The sequence below is a fragment of the Pelodiscus sinensis genome, chromosome 16 (assembly GCF_052426305.1).
Source record: "Pelodiscus sinensis isolate ZL-2025 chromosome 16, ASM5242630v1, whole genome shotgun sequence".
In the NCBI taxonomy this organism is placed as follows: Eukaryota; Metazoa; Chordata; order Testudines; family Trionychidae; genus Pelodiscus; species Pelodiscus sinensis.
This window is the reverse complement of record NC_143067.1, coordinates 28976233-28993597: the sequence shown is the minus strand read 5'-3', so window position 1 is coordinate 28993597 and position 17365 is coordinate 28976233. Positions and strand designations below refer to the sequence as shown.

The following is a 17365-nucleotide window of genomic DNA, read 5'->3' as shown; positions in this document are numbered from 1 at the left end:
CCACCTTCCTGAAAATTGAGAGTCCTCATTTTTTTCAGGAAGAATGGCTCCTTCGCAAGAGGGTTTTTTTGTGCAATAATGAACCATCTACACTGTTCCTTTTTGTGCAAAAGCTTCTTGCACAAAAATGGCCCCTAATTAATTCCACAAATGAAGTGCAGCGATATTCTACTCTACACTTAATTTCCATAAGCTTCTGTGGAAGATGGGTGCTGTATAGAAACAGCGTATGGCTAATCTTTCAGTGCACCTTTGTTACAGCAGCACTCACACTCCTGGACAGAGAGAGCATTACCAATCCTTTAAGTTGCATAGACTATCAGCACTTCCAGGGAGCTGAAAATGATGTTCTTATGGCATGTAAGTGCTGATGGGAAAGAGCATCTAATATTCTAAATGAGTTCAGAAGTCCATGGTCACGCTTGCCTCTTTGCCCACTTGATCATAGAACAGGATCTACGGCTTGTCTAGAATAGCCACAACTAAGCATCAGATTGGCTATCCAGGTTTCCAATCCACATGACAGTGGGCACATTTGGAGGGCAGTTTAAAATTCCTAGCCTTCTTCGATAGATATTATCTTCTGGATATGGAGCCTGGACATAGATCTCCTATGAGGAGAGATGGGAGGAAATGGCCATCCTAATACAATTTCTAGATCAATAGAATTGTTATACTTCTGCAAACCATAATCTATGTTAGAGAAGCAATACTTTTAAGAATGTATTGGGGTTGTTAAGCATTGTTTTTTTCATATCCTTCCTCTTGTATGACCAAGTTGCCTTAGGACATGATCCCATGGGTTGCAATGAACCCTCAACTTCCACTGAGATCAGTGTGTATACAGTTTTGTATCACTGTTTTAAAATTGATAGCTATAATAATAAACTGATAAAATAAACTTTTATATGTATAAGGGCATCACTGTTCTGAGCTGCTATATATTCAAACACCAAAGCTGAGTACAAAAGCTATATATCCTATAGAACTGTATTTACATCTGGGTATGTCTTGACTCCTCCATTTCTAGCCCTGATGTTTTAAACTATAAATCTTTTCCTAACCACTGTACATTCCAAGCTCTATACCTTACCATTTTTATTTTTCTGGTTCACATTTGGATGAGAAATAAATATTGTAATGGCAGTACAATAAATAGTAATACCAGACAGCTGAAAATAACAGTAATCTGAAACGTCAGATGCAGTTCAACATAAATCCTTATGGGTGAAGACAAAAGTGCCTAATCAATGTCATTTACTAGAGACAGCATGTTTTATCATGTGGTTGTAGGAAAAAAGAAATGCATATTTCACATATATTTACCAATAAAGGATTCATTGTACAAATTAATGTCCACCACCTGGTTAGAGGGCCATTTTTTTCAAGTGCTTTGAAAATGAAGCATTCCAGCTGTGAGTGAACAGATACCTCTGCTGTTAACAAAGCATTCTTCATGCACTTAAAAAACCTATTTTTCAGTCTTGCACAGAAAAAAGTGGTATTACAGTGTGACAAATGGCTAAACAAATTATTCAACCATGATTATTTTTAGCATAGGAAATTTCAGATCTACTGAAAATTCTTCTCACCTATTATCCTTGTTGAGTTCATAAATGTGAATTCTCCCCATACCATAACTCCAACCACCATAAGAAAGGTCCTCTTAGCAAGCAAGTAATCTCTTCCGCCCCCCCCCCCCTGCCATTCTGGCCCTTCAAAAGTAACATGTAATATTTTTGAGAGGAAGCAAAATCAAATAAATACACAGATTGCATAAAAAAGCTCAATTTCTTGGAGTAACATTTAAGAGTTGTGATGGTAGGGGGCTGCTCAATCCTCCCTATTTCAAGTTAATATTACAGTATGAGTGTAGACAGGTAGACTTATGTTTTCTGCTTGTGGAATGCACTAAATTGTGGGAAAGTGGTCTCTGTTACCTAAGGAAGGGCAGGTGGAAGACATTTTGACTCCCTACAAGGTTTGACTCTGATCCTTCCCATTCACTAACCTTCAATAGTTGTACAATGGTTGCATTTTAAAAAAAATCCACCAGCAAAATTGTGTTAAATGGATGCTGGGTTTTACATTCATGTCTCATATATTCATATTTTCCTCCTTTACATCCTTGCTCTTTTCCTGAAGCCGTGATCCTTCTCCCCCAGGGTTTTAGTGCTTTTACTCTCTGCCTGCTCATTTGTACTCCTGCTCACTTCAGCGTTTCTTTATGTAGCCCTCTCCCATTCGCCTTCCTGAGACAGCGTCTCTTTAGCTGTATCCCCTTGCCACTGTTTCCTTGGACAGCTGCACTCCATAGTCCCTCTCCTCAGCTGCACCCATTTCCCATACCACCCATCTTAGCCCAGGCGCCTCGGCTTCACCATGCATCTTACTGCCCGGAGGCTCTTCTTCGAGCCCCCGCCCAGACGTTTTTGCTCGTGCCCCAGCTGGTTTAGGGGAAGGAGCGGGATCGAGACGCACCTCCCAGCAATTTGCCAAGAGCAACACGCCCTATGGGGACCCGCTACCGGGATTCACAGGTTGCCTGGTGTCACGTGGACACAGCCGGGTCTTGAGGCTGCTACAGCTGGCTGGTGCATGCTGCAGCTGCAGCTCTGCTGTTCTCTCGGGTGCACCTCCAGTGTGCCAGCGGGGCTCATTTTTAAATGCAGTGCCTGCCCAGGGAACCCAGGGACTGTGCTCTCCCTCTTCACGCTGGGATCTCTTGCTCCTGTGTAAAAAAAATGTACATGTCTGGTCCAGGCGATTGGAGGCATTTGTTTATGTGTTAACAGTGATATGCATGCATGTGAAATGGCCTTTAACCAGGCAACGGGCTTGGTCTGTGCAGGACGGGGCATGAGGTTTAAAATGATTCCCCTTTTCACATTGCAGGGGGGAGGGGTGAAATTTAGCAGGCAAGGAGTTCCTGTCGTTTGCTGTGAGTAGAATGACAAAACGTTTGTTGTAGAGAAATCGCAGGCTTTCCAAGCATCTCTTCTTTAGCCATGGTTCACGCTTCTCTCTGTCTCTCTCCGTGCAACACTCACCCTTTCCCCCTCCTCCCTACTTCCTTCCCTTTGCAGAGAATTAAATATTGCATTTGTGAACTGAGGAATTAAAGTGTTTCTGCCTAATTCCCTTCGCTGTGCAACCCAGGCAAGGCGAAGAGCGTACACAGCCCAGATCTGTTCAGTGAAGCAACACAGATCCACGGATCCAAATGGGTATTTGGAGGAGGAGGAGGTGTAAAAGGAACTACAAGCAGCGGGCAGATTTGCAAGGAATAATTTAAATCCTTTCTTCCTCCTCCCCCTCCTCTCTTTTCTGTTTAGGATTTAAATGTCATCAAAGCGTCCTCAATTCAGTTTTCTGCTCGTCTCTGCTTTCTTCTGAAGCATTAAGCCAAACACTGCATTTCAGCAGCTCCGGTGTTTTACCGAGAAAGGTAAGGAGGGTCTTGTGAGTGGAAATGCACCGGGTATGGTATGCTCACAAAAAAAGACTAGGTTTCTTTGCAGGGTATCCCCCCGCCCGACCCCATTCCGTAGCCAGGCTAAATCTACCTGAGGAGTTTGCATTCCCTCTAAAGGAGGGGGCGGGTGGGAGAAATAGCATTATCCCTTCCTCACACTTGCCCACCCTTTCCAGCCATTTGCTTTACTCTTTGCGGGCCAGACTAGAATAGAATGGAAACATAAAAGGGAGACTAGTTTCGATTGCCTCCCTTTTCGTGTTATAAATAATCTTGAGAATTGCCTGGCCAGTAACGTCACAAGGCTAGTCCCTCTCCCCTCCCCAATTCCTCTGACCTAGGAACAGCTCCTGCCAGGAGAGTAGCAAACATCCGAATCCCTTCTTAAAAAAACCTGTTCGTCATCATTGCATTCTCCCCCATAAAGATTACTATAGGCTACCCTGTCCCCCCTCCCCTTTGAAAATCCTAGGTCCTTTTTCTTCCCCTCACCTTTCTCCATGTAGATGGTTGTTCCCAGGGAGCGTAAAGTTAAGCTACCCCCGCCCCGTGTCTGCCACTCACACCATATGCACAATTTGCATTCCGAGATTTTTTAAACCCTCTTTTCCTCTCTGTTTCTAGTCGGATCCTGCACATGTCCGCCCCCCTTTAAGCTAGGTGCAAAGCTGCTGTATCCTGCAACTCCCGAAACTTCCCTGCTTGCAGCCGTTTATATTCTGCTATATAACAACGGAAAGGACCACAAACATACACTTGATCCTTCTGTGGGGTGACTTTTTAAATAATGCATTTCCTTCTTCCCCTTTAATTTTTTTTGGGGGCAAGGAAATTTGCTCCATCTCCAGCAGCAACCACTGCTCCTTTTGATGTTGTGGTACGCCGTGCGCATGCGCCTCACATTAGAATTACTGCACTGGCCAGAATAAGTTGGATCTCTTCTGCTCTTCACTGAAACCCTAAATCATATCAAAAGCTAAAGGGATGTTGAGAGTCCGGAAAAGGGGTTACTTTGGGATTTGGTCATTCTTCTTAATAATAGCTATCGTGTGTGCACAGAGGTAAGTGAGCGAGACGTTTCTTTTCCTTCACTTTGAATTGCACTGTCTGCTACTGTTACACGAATGGGGAAACTGGATCTGTGAAATAAGAAATATATATTATTCTTTTTTAGTGTCAATGACCCTAGCAATATGTCGCTGGTTAAAGAGACCGTGGATAGACTGCTGAAAGGCTATGACATTCGCCTGAGGCCAGATTTTGGAGGTAATTTGATTGCTTTTTGAAGAGGAGATGTTACATATCCAGGCTGTGTATCTTCAAATGTGTGTGTTTTTAAACGTGTCGTGGGTGCTGCCGCTGTTGCATTGGGGTGTGTGTGTTGCCATTTTCTCAAAATGATCCGAAGTTAAGCCAATTGTCACTCAATTTTCTTAGCACACAGGATGCTCTGAATGCCATCATTGATTCAACCTCTCCTGCATATTTGTAATTGATTTCATTTGTCTGTGTGTGTGCTGATAACTTATTAATCTATAATTAAACCAGTAGTTAATTGGTTTTATTGAGATCTCTTAAATTTATCCAGCATTTGTTCCAGGGAGCATCATGTCTCTGTGACCACCGTTACTATTTTTGAGCACAAGATGTGTTGTTAACTAACACGGAAAATGTCACTTTACCCAATGTGTACAGCAACTTTGAACTAGTTGTGTGCGTGAATATGTGTTTGGGGAGGCTCCATAAACCAATCTTAACAGCTACGTATAAATCATTTGAATCTCAGCTGAGATTCTTCTTTCCCAGTCTGCATATCGCATGTGCCGAGTAGAAAGAGTTAAAATGTGCAGTCCTGTCTTTTCTCCCCCCTTTACCCCTCCCCCAGATACCGATTCGAATTAGTTCATACAGTAATCTATTTGTGTGTGTGTGTGTATATATATTTATAAAGCCAGTGTCTCTGGGCCCCCGTTAACACACGTGTGCATGTTACATAAAACATTTTATAGATGACGGCAGAGGCAAAGGGTGAATACATAACAAGGGGAGGGTTTTCCAGGTATCAAAGGAGAACTGTTTTGTTGTTACCAACACTCACATCATGTCGCTTTTTTATCTAGTCTTGATACCTTTGCTAAGAATGAGTTAAGTTCTTAGAGATCACATTGCGGGCCATCTCGTTGGTTTGCAGGTCCCCCAGTGGCTGTTGGCATGAACATAGACATTGCCAGCATAGACATGGTATCAGAAGTCAATATGGTGAGTATTTAGTTTTTTTACCCCCTTTTTCTCCTGAAGATTGTGATGATGATAAGGTTGGGGGTTGGGGAGAAATATTTGATTATTTTCTCATCTGGTTCCATTATGCAATGGCTGGCAATCCCCGTCCAGTGATCAACCTCCCATACTCCCCATCCCCCACCCCTCAACATCTCCTTTATTCTTTTTGTGCATTGTATGCCTATTAAGGACTTGTTCTACTCTTTGGCCTTACAAGATACTGAACAGGGTCCGCCTTTGCCTACTTGATACAGCAAATGTTTCTAGTCCGAACTTGCATGCCGAATTTTGGGAGTAAAAAAAATCAATAAAAATCTATGGATAATCGGGGGGAAGGGCGGCGGAAGGGTTGGATTTGAGCATACTCAGGTTTGTGCCTTCAGCTCCCCCTTCTCAAAATCCAATCAATTGATAATCTTCAAAATAGGCTATACGGATTATCTTTATATTGATGACTCACAACATGTTTAGAGCTTGTACAATTTATTGTCAGTCTTACTGTTTAGTAGGTACCACTTCAGACGTACAGTAAGCGCTGTGGAGCAGGCGCTTGAGTTTATAGTCAGTGGAACAACGTTAGTCTTGCTTTGTTTCATGCAAGAGCGCCCCCTGCTGATACCGCGGTTCCACTGCCGCCGAAAGACAAATTGCAATATCTTACAATTTACAACTAAATCCCCGATGCGATTTAAAGAAGTTTAAATGTACTTTTTTTTTCTTTGCACTTGTGCCTATTGGGGCATGAAGGGTCCCGCAAATACTTCAGCTAGTAAGGTTACATTAGGATGTTTGCAAATTATTTGATGCAGTCCTAAGACCTACATGCTTTTTCATCTGCTAGTCCGTGAAAAGTGCTTAAATGTGCAGAGAAAGTTTGTGAACTGGGTAGACAACTAGGTCTATTCCAAGTCTAATTTCCTTACACTTGATCTCAAACAAAATTGGATATGGAACCATACTGTGCCAATATCTCTTTTCTTTTAGATGATGTGATGGTCCATTAATACATAGTTCAAAAATGTCACAAAGCATTGTGCTTTACCTCAAAAATGCCTCTCACATTATGAGAGTGGGAATTGGGTTCAAATGGAGATTTTGTTCAGACTTGTTTTTCTTCTTACTTTTTTTTTTTAAATAAAGTGAGTTGTTTTAAGAAAAACTACTCACATACAAATCAACCCCTAACAATTACTTTATGTAAAGCAAAACTATTTCTGTGATCTTTGTTGATAGTCTAAACTTAATAAAATGATGAAGCTACTAAAAGATAATAAGTTAACTAAATTATTAGTGTGTTTTGCTTCCTTTATTTGGGGGAAAGGAGGTGGATATCTAATGAACTATTAAGAAAATAGTAGCAGTCCTAACATACATTCCTAACATTCATCTCAGAAGGAGCTCTTCAAGGGTCAGACTGAGCTTTCCTAGTAGTCACTTTGCTTACATCATATGTAAAAGTTATAGGCCAAATTCTGCAGTCTTAACCTTAACTTCAGTTTTATTTGGTTAAGAACACTGGTTTTGGCCGTGTCCTGAGCTACTTATTGCAGAAAGATGACGGACAGACATAAAATATCAAAGATAACATGCTAAAATGAGTATTAATGAAATGTATGAATTGGGAAGGAGATAAGTATCCCTTTTAAAAAACCAATTATTCAACATTGCTGGGATTTCTAACCATACCGGCAAAACTATTTTTTACAAAAGTTATACAAATACCACTTAGCACTATCTTGACCTTTACACCCATTTAAAATGCTTAATGGCTCAATGATCTGATCTGAATTAAAAATACTGTGCTGCCTGGGTAATGTCCAGTGCACTAGCCACGATTTGTAGGTTATTTTTATAATTGAAGGTGGTGTTTTGTGATTTACAGAAATGTTCCTTTAATATAAAATGGTTACATTGGGTTTGTAAGAATATCAGCTTTGTTTTTGGAAGATTTTTAGTTGAGTACTTGGTCCTAATGCTATCTGAAACAATGATAAAGCCCCCAACAAGTTCACTAGGGGAAGAATTAGTTAAGTTTTAAAGCAGCTTCCTAAAATATACTTTAAAACATCTTTCCAATGTACATCTAGTTTTGTTGTCATGGAATATTTTGATATGTTCTGTTCAAAAACTTTACATGCTAAAGAAACAAAATTGCATTTTATTTTAAGTAGCTTTTTAATGAAATCTGGATATAACAGATGTGGCATATTTAGAATCTTTATAAACATCCATTAACAGTGTGTGTGTGTGTGTGGGGGGGGGTAACTTACACTTGCTGGAGCTGCAAGCTAGAACTGGTAGGTTAGTGTTACACTCCAAATTCCCTGCAAAACTAGACAATGTTGCCAAACTTCCTTTTTTTCATAATGAGGTGCAAAATCTGCAAATAACTTCCAGAAATGTGATCTCTATTGAAAAATTATAATGTCTAATGTGGCACAGCACACACAAAAATATAAAAATACATACTGTTTTGAAAACTTGGGGGTGAGGGGTGCACCTTGACTAAGTTTCTTGAATGAAAAGTTTTATTTATGAAAAGTCTTATGAACTTGGTTAGATACTTTTGGCAGGTGGTTTTGTAGTGGTTGTCAAAATCAACAATATTTATCAGTCTCTTCACAATTGACTACAAGGGTTATAGACTGAATATAATCTAAATGTATCTGAATTTAAATAGTTGGAACATGACTAATTTCATTTTTTAAACCAAAAGGTTTTTTTCTCCCATTTTTATATCTTTTAGTGTAAGGACAGGTATCTAATCAACAATAGTAAGAATTATTTTCTCAACCAATTATATTGTAAAACAAATGCACTTACAGTTCTCTAATATACATCTTGATAGAACTTCATTCATTGTTAATCTAGAGGCATACAGGAAGAGGAAATACTTCAAGAGGAGAACAACCCTATATGTTAAGTGGGAGTTTTAGCCTTAACTGATGAGAGCTCTGAAGAGATTCTATTACTTCAGGAAGATTATCTCATTTAGGGTCTATTTTTCTGCCTATACAACTTCTGCTGCCCATATTGAAGCCAATGGCAAAGTTCACATTGACTTGAATTGAAAAATCATTGCCAATTTATGTTTATATCTTGCACTAACTTTAATGGGAGTTAACATTTTTGTCTTCAAGGGACATTACACAGCCTTGGACAGTAACAGGAGGTCTCTGAACTCCAATATGAACATTTGTTTAAGAATCCCACCCTGTCCAAGAGACAGACACAAACATACACACACACCCCTTCATAGTCTGGAAGTTTTTCTGTTCTCACCATCCACAGTAATGTTAGTAACTGCCTTCAGAATAGCTTCTGTTACCAATAACGATATTAAATTTGCAAGCAATTCATTTACTTTTGACTTTATTCATAAGCATACATTTCCTTTTTAAAACCTTGATAAAGGGTCTATATGTACTTTACTTTCCAGGTCCAGACTACGAAATGAATATAAATATAAGTGAGATTGTGAGTTTAGAGGTATGGTGTCTGAATTTGTTTTCAGAGTTCATATTTTGCACAGGAATAAAATACTTTAGATAATGCTTTTGTGCAGCACAATAACCTCAGCTAATTACATTGACTCCTTTGTGCTTTGAATCGGGTCCTATATTACCATTGTTGAGAGTATGTTTTGTGCCAGTCATGCTGCAGCTTTCGTTAAAGGTTTCCTGGTGCAGGTGAAAGTGGAAAATAAATACGAAGAGGTGTAATAGCTCCTTAAACCAAAATGGTTTTCCTGTCATAATGAATTCTGTGTTACATAAGATGAGCTGTATTGCAATGAGCCTGATAAAACATTCTCAAGAGAGTTTCCAGGTGTTTGGTTACTGTACTTGAATTTCCTTCTCAGCTTCCTTTTTTCCTAGTACTAATCAGACTCATTATAAAGATAATATCTCCAGAGGGCTTAATAGTCTATTTTTAAATAACTAATGCTAGCTTGCAATGTCAGACTTCCAAATCTGCACCCTCTTGATTAATAATTGGAGCAGAGACTTTGACAATGCCAGAGCAGTTAGGATTCCTTGTCATTCCTCCAGTATCTCCATTATGTTTAGAAAACAAACAATCTACATGTTTGTATGGAGGCAGATAGCAATTTTTTGGATTTTTTTTTTTCCTATTCAGTTTTCACTGAGTGTCCACTAGAGTATACTCTGCATTTGTTCTGCTTGTTGATATGGATGATATACTGCTCTCAGAAGAGAATATTGGCTTGGATTAGGTTCCAAATTTTGGTTTGCTTTTTTAAAATAGTTGGAAACAATTTGTGTGTGTACAGCTATCTCTTTGGGGATTCGGATACAGAATATCCTAAAAAGAGAGAAATGCTTGATATTATTTATCCCCAAAATTAGTTTTACTTTTTAAGTGAATTGTGATATTTAACTGAATCATAGCTATTCATCCATACTGATGTGAGGAAAATGGAATCTAAATGCATGACTTGGTTCAAAAATGCATTTGGACATATTTTAAATAGCAACAACATTATGTATATATTGGCATGTGGCTTTAGTACCCATGCATGGAGTCAAATTAATACAATTGACTGATTTAGTGGGAGTCATCATGGTTGAGTATATAATCCTTCCATCAAGAAGTTGTTACAGGATATAAAGACAGTGTTATTGTCTACTAGGGTACAATTCACTTCTTATAATCTGCCAAAATTTTTAAGACATACCCTATTAGCATCTAAGCTCTGTAGATAATTAAGTTATATTGCAAGCTTTGTACTTAAAGTACCCCAGAGTTTGTACTCCATACAAAATGGCTCTGTCTACACTGCCCTCTCTCATCCAAAAAATATACAAATGAGGCGAAGTGTGGAATATCGCCGCACCTCGTTTGCATAATTGAGGCTCCGCTTTTGCGGAAAAAGGAGCCATCTACACAGCTCTTTTTGCGTAAAACCCCCCTCTTGCACAAGAGCCGTTCTTCCGCTTTTTTTCAGGAAGAATGCCTCTTGCACAAGAGGGGGGTTTTGCACAAAAAGGAGCCATATATATGGCTCCTTTTTGCGCAAAAACCTCTTGCGTAAAAATGGAACCTCATTAATTATTCAAATAAAGTGTGGCAATATTCCATGCTTTGTCTTATTTGCATATTTTTTTGTGCAAGAGAGGGCAGTGCAGACGTAGCCAATAAGATTCTGATAGATCAAGATGTAGTGATCCCAGAACTCTACTGCTGCTCTCTTCTTGGTAGGACAAAACACTAGTCTGTTAATGAACCTTAGTCTTTCATTTTCCAACACTGGTGCTACTCACCAATGTGTTCTCTTAAACTCTACACCACTTCCAGGCAGGGAGCACTAATAAAGGAGCAACATAATCAGGCTGTTTAGCTAGTCTGGTGAGGGTTTTCATATTTCAGGAAGTCAGAAGTTGCTTTTGTGTGTGTGAAGTAGTCTGATGAGATGGGTAAAGATGGGAGTTACTTTATATTATAGACCAAAAGGTCAATAATTGCTCTGCAAATAAAGTGAATTGGACAGGGTGGGACCCCAATAAATTTGACACATGGGGGCCCAAATTTCTCTAAATGGGCCTGGCAAAGAGGGAGGGGATAGGAGGGATGATTTGCTTGTGGAGGAGGGAGTTAGGGAAGGAGTGTAGTAGGTAGCATTGATAAAGGGAAAGGAGAGAGGAAGAGCTAGATGAACCTGGAAAGGAAACAACACGAGAGGGATAGAGTCCTGGTAAAGGAAAGAGAACAAAACGAAGAATAGACAAAGAGAGAGAGGAGAAAGATGGAAAACATGAGAGGGAAAAGATACAGAGAGAGCAGGAAGGAAAGAGACTAAGAACATTTTGCCTGCTGGCAATATCCCCTCTTCTTTTATACATACAGGAGATCCTGGCATGAACAGTAGTAGTAGAGCAAGGCCATTTCATGTATTCTGATATATGGCATCTAAATGTGAACATTAAAGCCACATGTTGCGAGAGTGTCACTTTCTTGGCTTTTATAACACAAGACTGCTGATTGCTGGTTTATTATTTCTGCAGTGACATGCACGTGCATGGAATTGTACAAACAAAACAATGGTCTTTTCTGGAACAGCTTACCATGTGAGTCTTATGTTGAAAACATTTATGGAGATAAAATTTTGACCTTTTGCATTCCCAAAATTATCCACAATTCACATCCCTGCTAGTAGTGTTTAACTATTTAGACAAATGTAGCAACTCTTATGAATGCATGAGTAGCTCCTACACATCTAGGACATGACAAATTGTCTTACTGAATAAATTAATTTGAGTCTGAATATTGAGATCATTCATGACACTATTCAAAATGAAAAATGGACACTTTAATTCTTTGGAGAGCACAGGGTTCAAGTGAAGGCATCTATGTTTAGTATCTTGTATGAAGATTTAAAGTAGTGCAGTGTCCTCTCCCAGGTCTGTATGTCTACACTACAAAGTTACTTGGAAATAACAACTGTTATTTCGAAATAACTTTACTGGAGTCTACACAGCCAAACTGCTATTTCGAAATTAATTCGAAATAGAAGAACACTTATTTTGAATTTGGTAAACCTCATTCCATGAGGAATAATGCCAAATTCTAAATAGCTATTTCAAATTAAGTGCTGTGTAGACCCTTATATCGAAATAGGGGGCCTCCAGCCTTCCAAGGGTGCCCTGGTGGCCACTCCAGCTGTAACCAAAAACACTCCTCTCCCTTCCTGGAGTCCTTAAAGGGGTTGACTCTGGCCACAGTGCCTGTGCCAGCTCCAAGCCTCCCATCCCAAAGCCAGCAGTCACTGCCCCTGACCCCGTGGCCCCAAAACATGAGCCAGCAAGCCATTGGTAGCCAGCCCTCCACTGCTCCCCAGGAGCAGTCTGCCAGCTCCCAGGAGCCTTCCAGGGCCCAGAGAAGGTGGGTATCTTCCTGGTCCATGGTGGAGCTCATGGACCTTATTCAGGTCTGGGAGGGGGAGAATGCCCCCAACGTTCATGATCTCTGCACTTCACAGAGGCATGTGGCTGTCTATGGCAGGATACCTGCCAACTTGGCCACCAAAGGCCACATGGGAACCCAGGAGCAGGCTTGCACGACAATCAAGTTGGTCTGGCGAGACCCCCAACCCTGAGCCCTGAGCTTCCCCTCACCCTTCTTCCCTTTGCTTCCCCCTTCCAGCTCCTTCCTCCCAGCCTCTCCCCTCTCCTCTCCCACTCTCTTTCTTCCCCTCTTCTGCCTCCTTTCCCCAGTCTCACCAGAGTTTCATCCCCCCCCACACCCAGTTTTGTTAAATAAAGAGAATTTGTGTTCATGAAAATACATGTATTTTATTTGACATCAGGAAGGGGGATTAGGGAAGGGTAAGTGGAAGGACGTGAGGGAGGAATGAGGCATAAGTCCCCAGTGGGGAAGACAGGGAGGCTCTTAGTGCTCCGCAGGGCCACCAGGATACTGACAGCCCCCAGATGGAAGCCTGCAGAAAGTGCAGACAGGCTCGCAGCAACACAGCCACGAAAAGCACCAGAGTGCCCAGGGGCAGCTCTGGTGCTACGTTGCAGAGTGCTGTGGTGTCCTGAGTGAGGGCAACCAGAGCATGCAGAGACAAAATACTTTGCTGGCCCTCATCGAGGTAGGCAAGCAAGCAGGGAAACCTGAGAACTGGTTGTATGAGGGGAGGGGGGGGTGATGGCCCTTTAAGCACAGGCCTCAGCCTCAGGCAGCAGCCACACAAAGTAACTTCTGACCTGATGCCCTGCCGAACCTGGTTCTGGCCAGCCTTAAATGCAATTCAGTGTCCACTCAGTGTGGACGCGCTATTTTGAAATAGCAAAAAGCTATTTCGAAATAACACTGTAGTGTAGACATACCCTCACATAAAAACCAAAAAAGCACTCTAATGATGGTACTGTATAAGATGTGAATCCATGAGCACCTGCCCCCAAAGTGAGAGTTCTTCTGTCAGTATACTGTGCATGGGTTAAGTTGTATGAAGTAGATCTGTATAATGTGTGCACATTAGAATGTGAAATGTGATATTTAACACACCTGCATAGGAAGTGAGTTAAGCTTTCTTTACTCTCTTACTGAAGTCCATATTTAGTACTGTTCTCAGTTAAGAAGAGGGTGAATTGTATTTTATTTATAGGAAATAGTCACTTTGCATGCCTATATTCCCTCTCATAGCTTTCTCTTTAATTGTTAATTCAATGGCTTATGTTATGTTTAGAGAACTCTCTGTGTGTTGGTACCAATCTCTGATTGCCTGTAGCCTCTGTCAGGTCCTTCTTTTTATCTTCAATTGGATATGCTAGCTTCCACCTGCGTGCTCTTCCTCTATACAATAGACAAGAAGCATTTTTTCCATCAGCATTAACAATCAAATCCACAGTATAGTTGTGGTTCAGCACTGGATTATTTTATTTAAGAAAGAGAGGAGTGAAAGATGCAAAAAAGTATTTAATGCAGAGGCAGCTACAGAGATGTGTGCTACTGTGGGCTGGAAACACTAAGTTACAAAGTTTAAAGGGTAGTAGATATATTTTCTCTTCTATTAGAAGAAACCCACTTTAAAAATGCTCTTTGGAACCGGCTGTCTTTTTGTGCTTGATCTGAATGTTGGTGCTGCTTCTACATAGTGCTATTTTAAATAATGAAGCCCTCAAATTTTTCTCCCCCCCTTCTCCCTAACGACTACCCCATCCTTTTTGCTGAAGGTATTCCTTTCTAGGCTGTTGTTCCTCTTGACTTTGTGGGCCCAGGCTGGGACTGAGGTTCACATGGCTATTTTTAGCACTTTAGCATGAGTCTGATTCTGTAGACCTTGGATCTGAGAGTCACTGCTGAGTTTTCTCTTTATTTTGCCAGGTAGACATACCCACAGAAAATTGCACAGAGGTTTAGAAATACACTTTTAGTACATGCACATGACCTGTAAATCTTGAATCCATAGAAGGGCACATGTCATAACCAGCTTCTATTTTAAATCTATGGTCTTTACACTGACCTTTAAGAAAAGTGTCCAATTCAATGTTCTCATTTAAGTGGAAGATTCCTTGCTCCCAGAGTAATGAATTGAACCCTACAGACCTGATCCTACAATTTCTTTTATATGGAGGAACAACTGTGACTAGTCAGTCCTCCACTGAAGTCAGTGCGGCTCTGTCTGGGTGCAGCAGTCCATATTGTGTGCAAGAAATTGCCATAATCTAAGACAAGACATTTAAGTCAAGAATTTTTAGTAATAGGTTTGTTCACTTTAAAATGAATGAATCATCTCTTTAAATTTGTGCCCTTAAAAGTGACAGAATCCCAGTAGGCTTTTCTTCAACAAACTAAACACACTGCATTGGACATCACTTTTTCTACACTAAAACATTTTAGACTTTTTTTTTCAGTAGAAGAAGTTTATTTTAAATTGATCACTTTGCATTTAGTCTTGAGACCAGAAATTTAAAAATATTGTTTTGGAGATAATCTAAACATCTGAGTTAATTATTGCCATCTTGTCTCCTGTTAGCACTTATCCATAAATATTTTAAGTAATTTGGCTTCTGACATACAAAAGAAGTTGTACTTGTATTTGCCATTTTTTATGGACAATATCTTAGAGAGCTAAATTGTGGGAAAGCATACTTCGTGTATTTTGTTACCTGCTAGTACATGGCTTGGTGTATTTCATAACTTCTTGATTGGCAGTTACATAACATCTTTATAAATTAACTGTGGTGGAATGAAAAATCTTTATCATTCTCTACAAACATGTCACTTACAGTTTTGAAGAAACAAAAGACAGGACTATGCAGCACTAGATACCTGTGGTTGTTCTGGTGCCTCGTTGTGCTGTGAGAGTTTACAGTATTCCATGACAAAAGCCATACTTTTCCCCGTGGTTTATAGTTCGGTTTTCAGTACTCAACTGGGATGAAACTCGGTAGGAAAAGGTCTCAGAGCAGATACAACATTTGTTTGCTTGCTTGCCCACCCCAGTGAGACTAGGGGAGTTGCTTTTGTGAATAAGGAAAGCAGGCTATAGCTGCTCCTGACAAATCCATAAAGGGGTGTGTGAAAATTCATCCAGTTACATTTTAAGCAGACCAAAGCCTTTAACTCACTCATTTTATTATGTTTTGTTTTTATTAATGTTCAAAAATTGACGATGCACAGAAACTTGTGTTTAAATATATATTAATACTGTACTAGTGTCTTACCATGGATTGACAAAAAGATAAACAGCACAGAAGAAACCTTTGTGCTTTATTATAATTACTCTTCAGTATGATTCTATGAGCATTTCCTCAGCAACACATCTAAAAAAGAGATGTAACTGCTCATGTAAAGATTGTAGTGACCACTAAAATAACAACATACTGGTTCCTTTTGGTTCCTCTGTTCGCATGATCATTTGGAGTTCCACTTGTGGCAAAGAGCTAGATTGTCAAATGAAGCTGCTTAAATTGTATCTGCAAAAATATTTGCATGCTCTTTGTGCTGCGTAGACATTATTTAAATTTTAAAATGGCTAAGCCTGTTGAAATAAATAGGCATGTTCCTGTTGGCTTTGGATTTGAATATCTGGGTATATATTGTATATCTGGGCCAGAGTCTGACTGTGCACATACAAATGTGTATGTTCATTACTGTGAGCCTTTACTAAAAATGCGGTGTTATGGTAAAAATTCTGTCCTCAGACACAATTTTAGACACTTTAGTATGATAGCACAAGTCTAGCTGAAAGCAGAGTCTGTACACTGTCTTACTTAAGCTCATAGAACATTACCTCTGCATGAGGTAATGAACTCCAAGTCTGAATCCTTCCTGTGCCTTGGGGTTCTGCCATTGATGTGTATACCAGAATGGTCTTTGTATGTTCTCTATGCTAAGTCCTATAAGTTTTCTCTTACTAAATATTATTTGACAAGAGGGATTCTTTTGGTCAGCCCTTTTTTAGCATATTTCTCCAGCAAAACATCTACAGTAATGGTGCCAGTCGTGAAAGTGAAGTTGCATTTGTGTGAATTTGTCCTGTGAGATTTATTATTTGTTTTTCATCCAATAGTTTGAAGACTCTACCACTCTAGAACTGCCAAATTCTGATCTTAGTGATATTTCTGTATAAAATGAGTAGAATTACTCTGGATCTACCGCAGTTTTGCTGAGAGAAGAATTGAGCCTTATTTATTTTTTTAAACACCTGTTGTCTTTATTCTTTTGCAACAAGAGTAACACTGAATCTGCAGAGACATAATGCATATTGGGATGGTCTGATGAATGCAAACTTTCATCTTTTCTCAATAGTCTTTTACCTATACTTATTCATTTTCATAATTAATTAATGCATTGCATTGGATTTAGTCACATGTAAACAGGAGTTCAAATTTCTAAACTCAGATAAGTTTCAGTGACAAACTTGCTCGCAGTAGTGAATCAATTTAAGAGATACTTAGGCTATGTCTACACTAAGATGTTTGCAAGAAGAGGCAATGCAAATGAAGTGCAGATTAGCATTTTCTTGTGCTTCATTTGCATAATCTCTTGCGATCTGTTTTTGCGCAAAAACAAGCAGTGTGGATGTTTCCTTTTTGCGCAAAAGCCCCCTTTTGTACAAGACTGAAAAAAACCCTTTTG

At 39.8% G+C, this 17365-nt stretch overlaps 1 protein-coding gene across 4 annotated transcripts in view; it reads left to right on the top strand.

Annotated features, from left to right (window-relative positions):
* GABRB2 (gamma-aminobutyric acid type A receptor subunit beta2) overlaps positions 1-17365 on the top strand; it is a 394028-nt gene that overhangs the window by 44520 nt on the left and 332143 nt on the right. For 2 of the 4 annotated variants that reach the window (XM_089769536.1, XM_014580647.4), the window contains exons 2-5: positions 3336-3448; positions 4100-4536; positions 4650-4741; positions 5667-5734. In XM_089769536.1, coding sequence (XP_089625662.1) covers positions 4460-4536; positions 4650-4741; positions 5667-5734 — 237 coding nt within the window. In that variant the 5' untranslated portion in view covers positions 3336-3448; positions 4100-4459. Of the gene's footprint in view, positions 1-1945; positions 3449-4099; positions 4537-4649; positions 4742-5666; positions 5735-17365 lie in introns of those variants that run through there. The other 2 variants (XM_089769537.1, XM_089769538.1) reach the window with 2 other exon arrangements.